This window comes from Diadema antillarum, unplaced genomic scaffold (genome assembly GCF_040938485.1).
Source record: "Diadema antillarum isolate AM-2024a unplaced genomic scaffold, OU_Dant_1.0 scf00000128, whole genome shotgun sequence".
NCBI classification, from domain to species: domain Eukaryota; kingdom Metazoa; phylum Echinodermata; class Echinoidea; order Diadematoida; family Diadematidae; genus Diadema; species Diadema antillarum.
The window spans coordinates 2,323,302-2,341,440 of record NW_027271017.1 but is presented as its reverse complement, the minus strand read 5'-3'; the positions used below and the strand labels follow the sequence as shown (position 1 = coordinate 2,341,440).

General features: G+C 37.4%; 1 protein-coding gene across 1 annotated transcript; it reads left to right on the top strand.

The window, feature by feature from the left end:
- The first annotated feature begins 76 nt into the window (after positions 1–76).
- LOC139720478 (annexin A13-like) lies at positions 77–16,382 on the top strand. The gene is made up of 12 exons (XM_071631832.1): positions 77–85; positions 4,462–4,570; positions 7,415–7,509; positions 8,412–8,525; positions 9,443–9,499; positions 10,414–10,447; positions 10,788–10,867; positions 11,450–11,518; positions 12,552–12,653; positions 13,917–13,992; positions 15,389–15,501; positions 16,263–16,382. Exons 1-12 carry the CDS (start codon positions 77–79, stop codon positions 16,380–16,382), a joined length of 978 nt encoding a protein of 325 aa, XP_071487933.1.
- The last annotated feature ends 1,757 nt before the right edge of the window (positions 16,383–18,139 follow it).

Here is an 18,139-nt window from a genome sequence, read left to right as displayed (position 1 = left end):
TGACACCATCTTTCTTGATCTTCGGAAGATCTTTGGTTTTGGATTGCGTTCTCTGCACTGACTAAATACCAACAATATGGGCAGGGTAAGTGCAGATACTATACGTTCGAATTATTATGTATAGTATCATTATATCGTGTGTGTGTGTGGTTTTTTTTCCGTTAAGAGAAGAGAAGAGCAATATTTACATACCGACGTCCAGAGGTATGATGGGGCATATGATATTTTGAGCCAATGAACGGTACTTCTAAGTTCAGCTCAAGATGCTGACACACCTTAATGCGGAACATGCATAATGTATAACTACATGTATAACGTTATAGACTGTTGTAGTTTCTCCTCTTCAACTTTAGTTGATCGTTCTCTGGGTTAAACCTCAAATTCAAACTGCCCACATTTGTTTCTTTTTCTTCTTTCTTGCCTGAATCAGTTTTCCCAGTTTCCCTGTGAACAGTTGTCTTTAAAAACTTTAAAACAGCTTTCTCTCCGGTGGCGTGGGTGTTAAAAAGAAAAACGCTATTATAAACAATAGGGACTATAATAGATTCAAAGTGATGGTATAGTATTGCTTGAGATAAGGATTGAGCTTCTATTTTGGGGGGGAGGTACTAAGAAATCGCTCATGAAATGTCGCAAAGCATACCATTCTAAGAGGATATTAAAAGTTTATTTGATAAAAATCGGTCTTCATATGGCTGGCATAATATCCCAAACAAAGTGAAACAAGGGGATCCTAATAAAAGCCGGGGTCCACCTTTTTATTAACTATACACAGCCTGTCGATGTACACGAGTACGGACTGGTCGGGCTACCTTCTAATACTGTATATAAATATAATTTCTTTGTTATTGATGTCTCAGCCATTTCAAAGCCTAATCTTTACCAAATAAACGCTGATTTTTTCTTCGAATTATATAATTCATAAAAGTTTTCTTAGCATATCACCAAAAAGTTAGAAGCCTGTATCCAGGTCTCGACCAACTCTCTATACCCTCCCTTTAAGATAAATAGAAGGTACTTTTAGCTCTGACGGGATTTTCTTTCTGTTTGTGACTGTTTGTTCGTGCATGTGCGTGTGTGTGTGGGGGGGATAAAAATATCATTAAAAGATATTGCTTGGCTGACTTTCAATGACTGGAAGAACGATTAAATCCCTTTAGAAAATGCAGGTTAGGCAGTGTGAGAGAAAATTAAGTACCCGGGAATTGCAGGCCTACATACCATTCAATGAAGTAGCAACAAAAGGTAGCCATCTCGCTTTCAAAAGACAGTTGGTAAAAAATAACTGAGGTCAGTTTATAGGTTGGCTGGATTCGTATTCGTCCACGATCTTGGCATTCTGGTTTCACATTGGTCATGGACAAACCATTCACAAGCTATAGACCCTCTTGTTTTATCTAGTCTTCAAGAATATAATGATATACTACTTCCAGATGGTGCTATAAACTGCATTTATATCTTCTAATAAACTCTATTCCTCAACATCGCTAAGAAAACCACTCCTCAGACATACAGGGCTCGCCTCCCCCCCCCCCCCCCATTTCTCAGGCAGTATGATAACTTTACCCAGAAAGAATATCCTCGCTTAAAATCCGAAACAAGGGCATCCAAGAATATTAGAACTGGAATAGTCAAAGGTCAGCGATATTACTATACTCTAAGATAACTACATTCCAGCAGCTTCTGAGAGGCTGGGTATTTTCTCTGCATGCTTTATAAGCGTGAAAAGAAAGTGCGTAAACAGTACGACCTCTACGGATTGGCCTCGAAATGCAGAAAATAATGATTATCCGTGGTTGTTTGGCGATAATTTGTGCCATGGTATCATGGTTCTTCATAGTAGGTAAATTCCTCAAGAATTCGATGATGGGGGGGGGGGGGAACTTGGGGAATTTGAATACCCAATATACCCTTGTATAGTTTTTTTTTTTTTTTTTGTAGCGTGTATGCGTACTTGTCAGAAGATTTGTACATTGGTGTGCGTGTGGTCAAGGGAGCATCTTTCCTCGGATCCTAGGGTTATGTTGACCAAAGAAAAGAGAAAGAAATATGAAAGGAATGGTAAAGATTTGGTTGAGACAGGGTTGAAGGTCTCTACCTTTTTTTATGAGATAATGAGAAACCTCCTATTAACATATTGTGTGCGTATATGGTTTGTTTTATGTTCCCTGTTTTTCCCAAGCAATGATTATGTCTTATTGTTTCGTTTGATTATTACTTGACTTATCTTACTCACGAGGGGACTGCATTCGACAAGCTAAGCTTCTTAGCAGTCCTCTCCATTTCCGTTTTTTTTTTCTTTGTTACGATTCACTTACAGTTTGCCTATGCATTTCTTTATCTAATAGTATGTTTCGTTTCACTGCAAAATAATGGTGTACATTTAAATCTCATTTGAATATGCAAATGTCACATTGTACTTTGCTTTGTTTATATGCAAATGTCATATTGCATACTTTCGTCGGAAATGAACTAACATGAAATGAAATGAAATGAAATATTAAAGAGCATGTAACTCCAAGAAGAACTGATCGTTTATTTGATGGAATTGGTTATGAATTGACTAAGATATTCAAAACATAGCGATCCTAATGTAAAATGGAACACACTTTTTATTAGGATTTCTTTGTTTTTACTTTGTTTTTGGACATCTCAATCATTTTAAAATTGATTTTTCATCAAACAAACTTTGCATTTCTCATAGAATGATGTTCTTATCTGTAACATGATTATCATAAGTGGTTTCTTAGTATCTCACAAAAGGGTACACGCTTAATCCTCGTCTCCACCAATACAATACTACCACTTTAACTGCACTCCGCGTTGATCTTATGGTGACGAAAAAACAAATGAAGTCAAACAAAGCTTTCGCCTCTCAGATCTTCAATTGTTTTACATTTTCTGTTTAAGGTTGAATAAAGATATAACCAGTCCCCCTTTTAGAAACTTTATCTAAAGAACCATGTATGAGAGAGTAACAACTCATGCACGTAAAAGATCCCGCTTCATTCATTCATCGCAAAGAGCAGGGTGTTTAACCCGATGAAGTGGTCCCACCTCACACCCAACTGGACCCCATGGAAGACCAGCTTAAATGGGCTATCCAGCCATCTTCTCAGATGGAAAATGAATCAAACAAACAAACAAACAAACAAACAAACAAAACCATTCAAAACTATGACAGTATGAGTCGACTTGATGCTACAATTGTGGATAGGGGCCTGCAATTATTTCTTTTGATGTTTTGATGCACGAAGAAAGTTTTGTCCCCATAATATTATATGTCATTGGGAAAATGTGAGGATGATAATATATCGTTGTATTGTTAGAATATATCTGGCAATTAAGCCTACTAGGTTTTTTCTTCCTAAGGAAAGTTAAAAGACTTGTAATTCTTCTTTCTTTTACAATTATTTCCATTTAGTCTCAATCTATTCATCAAATTTCAAAATGGAGTCTGGTTTTCTTAAAAGGGTTGAAGGTGGAGGGAGAAAGATAATTATGTAGAGGATGATTATGATAGACAGACAGGTAGAGAGAGATAGAGAGAGATGGAGAGAAGGGAAGAGAATTAAATCTAAGAACAGTGGAATATCAGACCTGTCAGATTTAAACTATCAGAAAAGCAATTAGGGGTTGGAAGTGAAACATAACTGCTGCTAACATATATATAGCACGCTAACGACTTGTATAATCGTCATCCGGGTCCCGTTCCAAAAAAACTTGTCATCAGTGACAAGTTGTCATAGATGTGACAAGCTATTGAAATCCTTGTATCTGATTGGCTGAGAGCAAATTTGTCATAGAAATGTGGCAGTTGTCACTGATGACAAGTTTTATGAAACGGGCCCCTGGACTGGAATCACCTATACCGCCTTACTTTGTGCTGTTTTCAGTATAGACCAGGTGCTATCCATATTGTAACGTCTTTAATCCGTCTTCTTGATAAATTATCATACTTTATAGATAACAAGATGATTTCCCAATATATAGGCGTAAATCGAGTAATTGCAGCAATATTGGTAGAACACATCGGTGAAAGTTTTAGAAATATCGGACATTCCGTTAAAAAGTTGTGCATTTTTGAAAGTTTTGTGCATCCATCGCTGGATAAAAATACTATATACAATGAGCGATAGTAACAAAATATAAATTAAAATAAAGTATATAAGACCACTTGACTTGCCTCTATTCAGGAAACAAGGGAATGGTCTCTCTTAACATACGTCGGTAAGAACTTGTCGAGGAAATGTTTAATTTTAAATACATAAGATAAAGAATATATTTTGTGTCGTTCTACACAATGCATCACAAACTAATAATCTTCTTAACCAGCGAAGGCGGCATTGAAACTTTAGAAATCATAAATTTTGCACAAAATTTATCTGATTCTTCTCAAACTTTCGCTGAGTGTGTTCTACTAATATTGCTTCATTAACTCATTTCAAACATATTATCAAGTTGAATTCGTCCTTTATACTACACACCATACAGCCAACAGTCGTCAAATTTCCAGGTTTCGACAAGGACTCTGATGCGCAGGCATTGAGGAAGGCTATGTCGGGACTCGGTGGGTATATGATATGTGCGTGTGTGTATGTGTGTGCGCGCGCGCATAAATGTGTATTCATAAAACATACCCACACGCAAATCGGAAAATCGGTCTCCACTTTTCGTGTTTGTTGGTGTGTGTTCGTGCACCGGTTCCCATATTGTACCCTCGGTGCAAACACATAAACACAATTTTTGTTTTTCCATATTTTATCGATTTCATTCAAATCATTCATAAATCAACCCATTCTGGGTGCAACATGAACATAAACGGTACAAATGTCATTCAAAACACAAACTAATTCATTTATCAACTTATACTGCCAATCATTTCTCTTGAACATAACAACTCGATTATAAATCAATCCTACTGACAATTTCTTCACGAGAAAGTACTGACATGTACAAAAGAATATATATTCTTTGACTATACTGAATCATGTTACTCCCAAACACATAAACACACGCACGCGCGCGCATACAATATCACCCTCATACTTACTGTGTCATGGTTTCCTTTCTTAATATTTCTATCCGCCAATTTGAATTGATATTCATAATTCCATTCAGAGCATAATCATAATTTCAATCTTTGCAAAAATATGTCCTCACTGAGCATACGCGAATGTTTCCTTATCCTACAATCAATATAGCAGGGCTCGACACTAACGGTGGCCCGGTGGCCCGGGGCCACCAAAAATGAAAGTCGGGCCACCAAATTTCAAAAAAGGGCAAATTTGGTGGCCCGCCTCGGGCCACCAAAATATTTTGAAAAGTATGTCAATAAATTCGTAACTTTTTGCGCCGGAAATTAGAAGTGAAATTTGTTCAAAGGATGGATGAAAAGGACTGAATGAATGCCTGAGAGTGAGTGTTGCAAGTTTGTTGAAGTTTATTTATGAGTAGATATGTCCAACTTCTAATTCTTACTATCATAAATCTTAAATATTTGACTCATGAAAAAAAAGGACTTTTAATGTTTTTTATTGTTTTTTTTCGGGACACCAAATTTTTCTCTCGGGCCACCAAAAATTTGAAATTTAGGATTTTGGTGGCCCCATCGGGCCACCAAACAAAAAAGTTAGTGTCGAGCCATGAATATAGCATCAAACGATGTAGATGCCCTCTTTGTTTGATTCTGGATCGGAAAATACAAAAGGTTCGCCTTTTTGCCGACGATGCAATTTCCTACATGACCATCGACAATCAACATCATACGCAAAATCTTTAAGAGGACTTAAACAAAATTGGTGACTAGGCGAAAAAATGGATGATGGATTTGAACACAGATAAGTGTAAGGTTTTGACAATATCCAGGAAAAGAAGAAAGGTGCAATACGTGTATCATCTAAATAACGCCCCTCTTGAATCTGTTGAATCCGTGAAGTACTTGGGTGTAACCATCACTTCTGATTTGAAGTGGACCCAACTACTGTCAATAAAGCCAATAACGTGCTTGCATTTCTAAAACGCAATCTTCGCATAAAATCTTCTGATGTTAAAGCCACAGCTGACAAAACGTTGGTTCGACCAATTGTTGAGTATGCTTCCACAGTTTGGGATCCATCTACCAAGAACCTAATCCACCAAGTGGAAATGGTCCAGAGAAGAGCTGCGCGATTCACTTTAAATCGCTATCATAACACCTCGAGTGTCACCAAAATGCTACAAGAACTTAATTGGACCACTCTGGAACAGCGCAGAGAAAATGACAGGCTAATTATGATGTACAAAATACACAATAATCTTACACCTCTTTCAGCACAGGACTATATTATCAAACAGGCTACTCAGTTGACGAGAGCCTCGCAACCACACTCCTATCAGGTACCATATTCGAGAACTGAATCGCATCGCCATTCGTTCTTCCCAAGAACTGTAAGGAACAGAAATTGTTTCAACGCCATCTGTGGGATCATTTCGAAACCGTCTAACGGTTGATCACAGTGGCTAGTTATGTTCGTCATATTTTCTATGTGCTTGTACATATCTGTAAATAAATTGTATTATAGTGTAAATAGCACCAGTCTATTGAAGGAGGCAGACTTAATCAGAAGAAGAAGAAGAAGAAGAAGAAGATCGAAAGTGTTCTTCAAAGCTTGCTATATATTAGCAATATAAAAGTAAGGCCAGTCCTGTTTACAGTGTATTTCCCATTTAACATTGATATGAATGCAAAATGGAGTTTTTAAATCAACTTAATGTTAAAGTTAGGCGTCTCTGTGTGTGTTACAATGGCTGATGTTCGTTATTCTGAAGGTCCGTTATTCCGAAACACAGAAACTCCCTATCCCCATAGATGCTCACGCGTTAATCCGAAAAGAAAATAGGGTTTGTTTATCAACATTTGTGGCGTTTTTCCCCTTCATGGATTCTTTAACCCGAAGATTCGTTATCCGAAAATGAAATGTAGTTGCGTATCAAAAATAACGAACCTTCGGAATAACGAACTAAAACCGATACCACAATATTTGTCTCTATGATATTCCATGCTTTTATTTCGATGAATTGTATATATTGTTGTTGTTATTGTTGTTGTTGTTTCATTTCCATCAGCGAAGATGGCTGGATAGCTCATAAAGCGGCAATAGCTGTTCTTCCATGGAGTCCAGTTGGATGTAAGGCTGTAAGGTGGGACCACTTCACTGGGTTTAACACATGCTCTTGGATGAATTAATGAAGGGGGATCTTTTACGTGCCTGATTACAACTCTCTCACCACCGGGGTCCTTAGCATCGGGAGGTAGGCGTGCTCCCGACTGAGCTAACTCATCAATAGAATATAAAATCGATAGAACATAAAATCAAAGTGCCTTGAAAGAGATTTCATGGTATAAATATTCTTAATCTTTCTTTCCTTGAAGGAACTGACGAGAAACAGATCATTGAGATCCTGTGTAACCGTAGCAACGCTCAGCGTCAGGTCCTGAAAGCTCATTACAAGGCCACGTATGGACGGGTAAGTCTTTTGATATAAAACTTTTCATTGCCATTATTGTTCTTGCGTTATTTCTATTTAGTTATCTGCTTTCAATGCAATAATGTCGTTAACGTTATCATCCGGATATGATTTTGATGATACAATATTTTGTATCCATCTATCAATTGTACATTTCTAGAAGAAAAATAGGAAGTAACCTTTGAATAGAAACATTTTGCCAATAATTACCAAGTATTTTAGATTACAAAATCTGGAAACTCTCTCCCTTTTTCAATTCCCTCCTTCTCACTCTTACAATCTGTTATGACACCGCATACAAAGGCTCGCCAATATTCTCCACATTTTTTAATGTTTTAATAATCGGTAGAGTAGGTCCTACTGCTCTTACCAAGAATAATAAAGTGCGAGGAAATTATTTTAATTGACCAATACGACTGCTGTGACATGGAATGGTACAACACTTATCAACGTACTAGAATAATTACACGAAATAAAACTAACCAAGGTCTGATGAAAGAAATAAGTCATAATGCTTTATAAACGGTTGTTACATATTCATATCAGTCAGTGATAAATGTTGAATAGCAAAATGCAACCATCAGACGTTATTATGGCGGTTAGGCAAGACTCTACGGTGGTTTATGTGTGTGTATGTTTGTGTGTATGTGCTTGTTTATTTGTTTGGGTTTTTGTTTGTTTGTTTGTTTGTTTGTTTGTTTGTTTGTTTGTTTGTTTGTGTGTTTACTCGCTCGGGGGGGGGGACCAGCATTAACCCAGATCACAGCCAGTCACAGGCGGAAAGAATGCTCATCTGTTTAAAAAGCTTTAAAAGAATATAACTACCAAACTTATTGCCGCTGCAGTACAATTGATATATAAAATTGTATCAAGTATTCCCTTGATTCCGATGCTTGGTCTAGGATCTCGTCCGTAACCTCAAGAGCGAGCTCAGTGGCGACTTCGAAGACGTGATCATCGGTCTGATGGACGAGCCGGCAAAGTACGACGCTAGATGTCTGAAGAAGGCTATGAGGGTAAGGCAGGCATACAAGATAGCAATTAAAAGTAATAATGAATATAATTATTATTATTATCATTATCATTGTTATTACTATTATTATTATGATGATGACGATGATGATGATGATGATAAAGATAAACAACATATGAAGAGCTTTATTGCAAAACGAGCAAACTCCATCCTTGTTAAATTGAGATATTTGAGATAAAACCTGCTAAACAGATAATAATAAGAAAATACGGGATATTCTTAATCATAACTTCTGAAATTGTTATGATACAAGTCAGATATTAATTGGGAGGGTTTTTTTGCTCTATTTGATGATGAACATATTTTAAAATGTTTAAAATGGCTCTAAGCTCAGTTTGCAATAAAACTCCTCATTTATTATAGCGTCGTTTGTCTGTAGGAAAAGGAAAAGGACCCCGCTCTCACTATACAAGGTTGCTACTTGCTAGTCTTAGTAAATTGGTATTCCGAAATCTTTTTGTTTTGTGTAGATATGAAGAGTTTCTTCGCAAAAACCGATAAGTCCATATTTGCCAAATGGAGCTATTTGCGATTAAATGTCAAGAAAAATAAAGAGAATAATAAGAACATTTTTGCTTCTTTTGACCATAACTTCAAAATGTACCTTTATATATAGTGACCAATATATCATTTAAAAGGTATTATTTTGTACTTTATGACAGAGAGCGTACTTCAAAATCTCCAAAAATGGACTTATCGGTTTTCGCGAACAAACTCTTCATATCTTTTCTTCTGTTGGTCAGTTACACATATTCATGACAACTTCTGACCTTATGTATTTGCAAGCATTTCTAAATCAATTTAAAAGAACTCTAGTTAAGTGCGCAGTAGCTTGTTGCTGCAGTAGAAAACGGAACGTTTCCTGGTGTTGTTCATTCGTTTGTATGTTGCTGCCAACAGGGGGCTGGAACTGACGAAGCTGCTTTACTCGAAATCCTGTGTGCCCGAAACAACGCTGTAAGTATAATCTTTATACCCATGGGGGATCGTTTTCACGTAATCCTTGATACGTGTGTCAGAAAGTTTTTCATCATCCCCAGATAATGAATTGCATAAGTTAATTATTCTTGTTCCGATCGTACATAAAAGCTCGTAGGCATTTTACATTCAGTTCATGTTGCTGTGCTCTTTTGTTTGTGTTTGTATTCTCATCGTGTTTATTTTTTTCTGTTCTTTCTGCTTTGTAATGACATTTATGCTTTGAATTACTTTCCATAGTTCACTTGTTATTTCTTGTTTCAAGAAAATCCAAGTTTTTGCTTAGACCACAATGTACAAACCCTGTTTTTACACCTGATTTTATTTTTCCTATTCTCTATCAAGGCATGGACAATGTAACAAGTTTTTATTTGAAACTTTATGCATACTTTCTTTTAATTAGTAGATACAGTCTAAAAATGTGTACTCAAGATTCATTTTGGTTTTTTTCATATTACGGAATATCATGTTGTGTTCTGTGGAAAAAAATGAAATTGAATTGAATTGAATTGAATTGAATTGAATTAAATTGGCACAGCACCTGAGTATGAAATATTTTTGTCATGCCCACAGCAGTAAGAGACATGCTCAGTACTGCATAGTTAAACCTTACGTGAGCTATCGGAAACATGTCTACCCGGGTTTAGCACGTGTTTAGCTCATGGAAAGTTTCCTTAGGAGACAAAGGGCGAGGTGCCGGATCAAATAATTAAATGCAGTCATCTTTTCCATGTTATCCATGTCTTGTTTTTCATGTACTGTATCTTTAAAATTATACATTTCTAATAAATTTGTTGCGTACTTCAGAGGACTGTGATATGAAGAGGTATAATGTGAGACATTTGAACTGACGTATCCATTATGCATTATTATTCTTTGCTATCGTATAACAGGAAATTGCGGAAATCAGAAAGGCCTATCAAGATGGTAAGCAGATTAAGACGACAAGTCATCTTTTTATTGATAATTTGTGATTATGATAATGATTTACATATACCGAAATAACAAAACAGCCTTCGGATTTCTTTAATCATACTCGACAATCACACTTGAGAATCATTTTCAATAATTATTGATAATTATTATGGTGATGATAATGGTAACAACAACAATAATAATAAAAATGACAATGATATCAATTTGACGTCAGATTTTGTTGTCATGATCATTAGATTTTGGAATTTCTCCGATTGAAAAACCTTTCAGCTCTCTGTTTGTTTGTTTCTTTGTTTAATTCATTGGTTGAATTACTTTTTCTTCCTGAAAGGGGGATACGGCGACCTCGAGAAAGATTTGAAGAGCGACACCAGCGGCGATCTTGAGCGACTTCTCGTCGGTCTCTCAGTGGTGAGAAGAGTTAAACAGCCACTCCTCAAAAGCGCGCTCGCACACACATACACACATACCGCACACACACACACATACACACATACACACCACACACACATACACACATACACACCACACACACATACACACACACACACACACACACTTTGATATCGCTAATGAAGAAAAAACAATCCCTCAAAAGAAGCTGTTATTCCCTACAAAGTAATGCTCAAAACAAGATCTTAAAACAATGTAGTCTTTGCTGTATATTGTAATAATCTCTTCTTCTTTCTTTCTCTTTTCTGATGAACTCAGCAATTTGTATTGCTATAGCATATAAATACATTGTTTATAGTAGCAATAAGAAGATGAAAATAGAAGTAAGACATTTACATCTATTTATTAGAAATATTTTGGGATCCCTGGAAATATGGAACTTTCAAACTTATAACTTATTATTATTATCATTATTACTATTATTATTACTATTATCATGATCATGATCATCATTATCATTATCACCATCATTGATTGTGATATAAGTGCTTATCGAAGTTAATTTATTGGCGGCTGTTCATTTTCTTTGTTATCGTTGAGGGCGCTCGAGACGAGCACGCCCATCCCGACGGGAATCAAGCGATGGCGGATGCAAAGGCACTCTACGAGGTAAGCTAGAAATAATAGAAATTCAAATTGAATTTGCATGTTAGTTACGTGATTAAAAATGCTTATAGTGCATAATCTTATATACCAAGGACATCATCATTAATATTTCTGTTTCTTTTTCTTTTTGCCAGATACTTGTATATGAAAGTAATTCATTTGTTGCTGAAACCTCTAACTCATAATTCCATCATTTCACAGAAAAAAAAAATGTTGGCAAATATTGATATTCTCATTATTCTCATAAATCTTTGCCAAGAAGTATTAATGCACGACATCAATTCTTACAATGTCCCCTATCTGAATTTCGCACTTATTTTTCAGTTGAAATGGTCCTTGCAGATGTACAGAATAAAGTTTCAATTTCATTCGAATAATAATGTCAATGTCACTGGTATTTTTCTTGACTTGTTTGTTGTCCAAAGCTCTTGATTTGACTGAAATATTTGTGATAAAAATGAATTGCAATAGTATTGTTGTTGCATTCATATCTTTTAACGAAACAGATTCAAAAGTTCAAAGTTCATAGTTTAAAGCACTATGGGCAACGGCAAACTAATGTCGTGCAGAAGAAAGACAAACATGTACAATTAGCTTCCATAGCAGAGGAGTTTTCATCTGAGATTCAAACTGCAATTTTCCGGATCCGAAAGACGGGCTGTATGTAAGCCGCCTACACTCTAAAAAAAATCCGAGTCCGAACTGACCCGGAACTGGGTCCGTTGGGGTCACACACCGTTCCGGGTCAAAAATGACTTGGAATTTGGTCATGAAGACCCCGAATGGGGTTACCCTGACCCAATTCATGACTCTGAATGGGTCATATCTGACCCCATTCCTTGTTATTTCTGACCCGGAACTGTGTGTGACCCCTACGGACCCAGTTCCGGGTCAGTTCTGACTCGGATGTTTTAAGAGTGTAAGTAGTACTCATATTACTGTTGGTGTTCATGATTAAATCACAAAGTCAGGAATAAGTATTATTCTTGATTCAGACTAACCCAGCTGTATTCCTGACTCATTATTCCATTTGAAGGCCGGAGCGGCCCAGTGGGGGACTGACGAGTCAGAGTTTCAGCGCATTTTGGTCGGCAGAAGCTTCGGACATCTTCGGCTGGTGTTCCGAGCGTACGAAGAGGTAGGTGTTGGAACTCGTCACTACGAGTAGGGGCTCATCCTACGACACCGACACCTACGAGTCATACAGCCCTCAAGTTCGACATTCAAAAGTTCCATGAGTCAAACAGCCCTACTTAATCACACTGATCAACAGTTCTACACTGACAAATAAGGCTCTCGAGTTCGACAATAGATAAAACAGCCCACGAGTTCGTCTGTACCATGATTACAACAAAGTGTGTGGGTCTCTTTGGCCTTTCCTTAGTGTCGAACTCATGGACTGTATGTCTTATGGGCTGCGTTACTCGTGGGTTCCAAAAATTGTGAACAGTATGACTCGTGGGTGTCTGTTCTCGTGACGTGCTTATACACCTGCATCCACGACTATAACTGTGGATATTAGGGAAGTACACCCCGCCTAACTAGTGGGGCGTGTTGACATTTCGTTACTCATTCTCTTGCATTACTTCAGATAACGCACAGCAATCATAATCGAAACCCTATAATGTAGCTACTTCATTACAAAGGCGATACTTTAACTACTCTAAACTTCTTGTATGTTAACAAAATGGCTCCTTTTATGAATGTGTCAGCGCCCAAGCCAGTAAAATTGAATGAAACATGTTACTTTCAACAAAAACATTTCTCGTTTCCTCTATACTTTTCTCGATGAAGGAATGGGCACCATATCAAGTCATTCCATTGAAATTCTACTGAAACATTCCTTTGAAAAGGGAATACATTAGGGAGGCGCCCAAGTCTTATTTTATATTTCCTGTGCTGAATGTTGCTAGATCTCCATTCTTGCTCCCTTTCGTTCATGCATCCCCATCAGTGTCTTTTTAATCTTCATCATTTTGAGTTATTGATTGTTGGTAGCGCTTTAATCATTCGAATACTATTTATCATGAAATTAAAAAAGTTGTTCAACACAATGCAGTAATTTCATGAACATATAGGTGTTATACTTCCCCGCATTTTACCCACCACAACTGGAGGCAGAACAATCAGTTGAAATCGAAGATATAAGATACTACGCCCGTTTTATTTACAGTACATGTTTGTTATGATTAAGCATTATTCATGCGTGGCTGATTATTGCTTATGTTATATCTATAAAATCTGATATAATTTGATTACATTGAATATCACAACATGTCCCGGCCTGTTGAGGCTCAAGAATGTAAAATTAATGATTTCAATTCTTCATTCAACGCATGAGAATATAAACGCTCACTTAGGTTTAACAATGATATTCTTTGTTTCTGTCTGACCCAATCAGGCGACTGGAACATCTCTCAAATCAGTCATCAAAAGCGAAATGTCCGGAGATCTGAAGCGTGGATATCTCAACATCAGTAATGTCCTCCTGCTCTCTCTTTTATAGTCATTATCTATTTGTGTCCCCGTGTATGTTCGCTGTTCCGAAGGTTCACTAATCCGAAAATGAAATAAGTTTCGTTATTCCCGAGGTGCGTAATTTCGGAACACACGCACACACACACACACACACACACACACACACACACACACATACAAAAAAATCCCTATACCTAATGTGCATCAATCCGCGTATGATAATGGTCGTTAGTCCGAATATTTGTGACTTTACTCTGACAGTTCGTTATTCAGAACATTCGTTAATCCTAAGATGAACTGACACTGTCGGAAAGAACGCAGTGTTCCACTGTGGGGTGTGAACACATTTGGGCATGGTGTGAAATCTCTTCACACTGTTGAATTCCGGTGCTTTAACATTGTGAATACATTGTGAATCATCAATTCACAGTGTAAAACAGAATATATGTGAACTCTTTGTATATATTAAGAAAAACACTCCACAGTGTGAAATCATCTCCATACTGTTACATTCAAGCTTTTTCACACAGTCGACTATGTGAACTGATTGTGAACACACTGTGGCACACTGCGTTTTTTCCAGCAAGGAAGGTTCGTTCCGAAAATGAAAAGAAGGTTCACTCGATTGAACCTTCGGAATTATTACGAACACTACTTCACTTTCGGAATAACGAACCTTAATAATAACGAACTGTAACAGTAGACACATTGTGTGTTTGTACGCGACCATCACCACATGCGCTGGTGGGCGTTTAGGCTTATTGGAAATGGATACCATGGAATCACTTTAAATGCTCATGAGTAAGCTGCCAGGAACCCACAACATTAGCATTAGTCCATCTCCAAAGGAATAGGTAATGAATATAGAATGAGTTGCTCAAGGGCACAACAGTTGCTGCCTGCAGCAAACTCGGACCAGGGACCCTAAGTTTATACAATCGTTTCCTATACGAAGCCAGAACGGCTCTTCTTTGCTACGAATTTACGAAATCAATGTGCGTATGTAATTTTGTGTGATGCGTCTTGTGTCCAGCCGCCATCTTTGTACGTTGTACGCATGTATATTCAAGAGAATGGAGATAAACACTCAAGAAGTTGCAAGCAAGTTGTTGCTGCGAAATGTCTTTCAGATAAGATGTTAGAAGATAAGTCTTTTTTTTTTGATAGGCCTATAAACCCGTTGAAGTAATTCGGTTGTTTGTCTTTATAGTATGCTTTTGATTGACAAACTGGCAAATGGAAAAAAAAAACCGAAATGTAATGATGCCGGGGTGAATTTACATTATACATTCATAACTGATCATTTATCATGTGCCCAAGTTGTGAACCAGGGGGAGAGGGATCAAATTTCCAGTATTAAACAATTTGTTTGGTATTTTTTTCCCGACTGTCTAGTTAAATTCATCGACGACCCAGTGAAGTACTACGTGCACAAGTTGCACAAGGCCATGAAGGGAGCCGGGACGGACGAGAGTTGTCTTGTCCGAATCTTCGTCATGAGATGTGAAGTGAGTTTTCAGGGTGACGGCAGGACTGCGTGGGCTGTAGAAGGGATGGAACGAGTAGGGAATTGCATTAAGACAAACCTCTGTGAAGGAGCAATGATTCAGTTCTCACCCGTGAAGGAATAATCCATAACACCCACACATTGATAGTACAAGCAGTCATTAACAACTCGCTGAGCCGATAACTTAATTCAGGACAACGTATTCGGCATGTGTACACCATCAAAGCAAATGAAAGAAATAGTGACAAAAACAAAGACAACACCCTTACGCACCCCATGAGATGAAAATGGAAATCGCAGACATGCAGGAAACGGAAATATGAAATTAACAGGGATGAATTTATCTTCAATTATCTAAATAATTGCACACGTTAACGTCAGATGTGTCGGTTCCCTTTGTCATAATCTTTTATGTCGACAAGTATCACAAATTCGGCGTCATATGAGAGGTAAAATAAATAAATAGATATTATATATATCATATATACACGTGTATATATATATATATACATATATTATATACATAATACACGTTAACAGTGTAAATAGTGTATTGCTGGTACTTTATTGAGATTATGGTTTAAACCTTTTTGCCGGTTTTCACGAAAAGACTACCAACAAAACAAAACATCCAGAGGATATGATATCGGTATAAGCATTTTTACGTTTACTTATTGAGTGCGTGAGATCTTTGCGTTTGTGTCTTTTACTGCGCATTGATTTTAAATTTAATAAATAAAATGTCTAAATTGATTTCTCTAGGTTGACTTGGCTGATATTCGGCATGCGTACCAAGCAAAGTATGGACGGGAGCTTAAGGACGACCTGGAGAAGGAGGTGTCCGGGGACTTCAAGAACGCCTTGCTGGCTCTTCTCCACTGAACCTGCTGCTGACAGGAAGACCACTGCACGGATCTTGACATATAACCCCCCCCCCCCCTCCCCCCTCCCCCCTCCCCCCTCCCCCCCCCCCTCCCCCCTCCCCCCCCCCCATCTCAAAGGATAAGTTTACCTATAAATACATGTGAATTGATGTGTTCTATCAATATTGCTACATTCTCTCAATTCACATGTTTATGAAGGTGAACTTGTCCTTTAATTGAAGAGGGTTTGTCTCGCCAACCGCTAGGCACGTTCTGATTTACTGTCTCGTCAAATGTGAATGGACATAATCAAACACCTTACAAAATGATAATCAGTCTGGTACAAGATCCTCATAAGACAAAGTGAAAGAAGAAAAGGCAAGTCACTATTAAGAAAAGAAAAGAGAGAGAAAAAAAATCTTACAGGCACGTTTCACATCTTTCGAGAAGTTCAGGAAGCAAGCACAATGTCTCACGAAGTTTGGGGCATGACCGTGGGCCAGGGTTCAAGAGACCAGGATCTACACTGCCACCAATTAGAAATCTGATAAAGGTATGATGTTACACAATGTACATACATACAAACAATACTTATTGAAAATAATTAACTATGTTGAGAGGTGACAAGAAAGAAATATAGAACATGACAGTGATTGCCTGATGCGATTTAAGGTTGCTTATGAGTTGTTTTGATTGGTTGTTCATTGTTGTTGGAGGGGATTTCTGGAGGCTCTTTTGACAAAATTCACCTCCACATGTTTTCTATTTTGTACGCCTTTTAGCGTAATTTGGTGTGGGCTGATATAGATTGTCTTATAAGTGGATATAGAACATAATCAGCATTACTTATTGCTTCTTTTAAAGAATCGTAATTGCACTGCCCCTTGGAAGTTTCAAACCTCTTTGGTTTAACCCTCTCACTGCAGAAACCTGTGGGTCTTGTGCCCGACAATATCTGAGCATCACAATATTTTGTATATTGTGGGTTAATAAAGCATTGAACAGTTTATCATTTTAATGCAAATGTGATGCAGGGTAACTGACTTTTTGAATGTATGCACCTATTTCTCGATGTATTATTATGTTCGTTCATTTACAAATTGGAATGTTAAGAATATCTTGTCCGGTAAGTCATGGGTATTGAGGAATCATATGTAGCAGATGTATAGAGAAAAATGCAAGAATGGATGTAATGCGATAAGCGCTTACCCTGTTGTGACGTCAGAAGAATAAAAGCTCGCGCTCACAGGAGAAGCAAGGTGTGGAAAGCATGAACGTTCTTTATCTTTCTTTTTTTTGTGCATGGGGACAGGTTCAAGGCCTAATATGATATTAGCATATTTTGTTTTCAATTTCTTTTCATCTTTGATAATGCAAAAATCGGTCATGCTTCCTAGAGTGGAGTATAAGAAATTAAGGTGAGAAGGAAATGACGGGCATAATTTTTAGTTTAAAAAAAACCCCAAGAAGAATGTATGTGTAGTATACATCCGCAACACGACTTCATAGTTATGGTTGACACAAGGTGAGTTTGAATATACTTCAATATGAAATTGACATGACTCTCTTAACTTTGTTAACATGTACATCTACATGATTGGTGTATGTAATGTTCTAATCTTAATTCCTTTCAGATGATTGCATATTGATACTAATACAGACAAGGCAATAAATTTGATTCAAAAAGGAAGCAGGAGACCATCAGCGTAAGCAATGGCTTGACTGGGCTGACGGCCCCTCCCATGGGAAAGTACAATATTTATTGAATGTATAGGG

Bases quoted from the DNA above. Each gene is read 5' to 3' on its own strand.
- LOC139720478 (XM_071631832.1), top strand. The intron at 4,571-7,414 runs GTGGGTATATGA...CTTTCCTTGAAG, and splicing joins GAAGGCTATGTCGGGACTCG to GAACTGACGAGAAACAGATC. The intron at 8,526-9,442 runs GTAAGGCAGGCA...TGCTGCCAACAG, and splicing joins GTCTGAAGAAGGCTATGAGG to GGGGCTGGAACTGACGAAGC.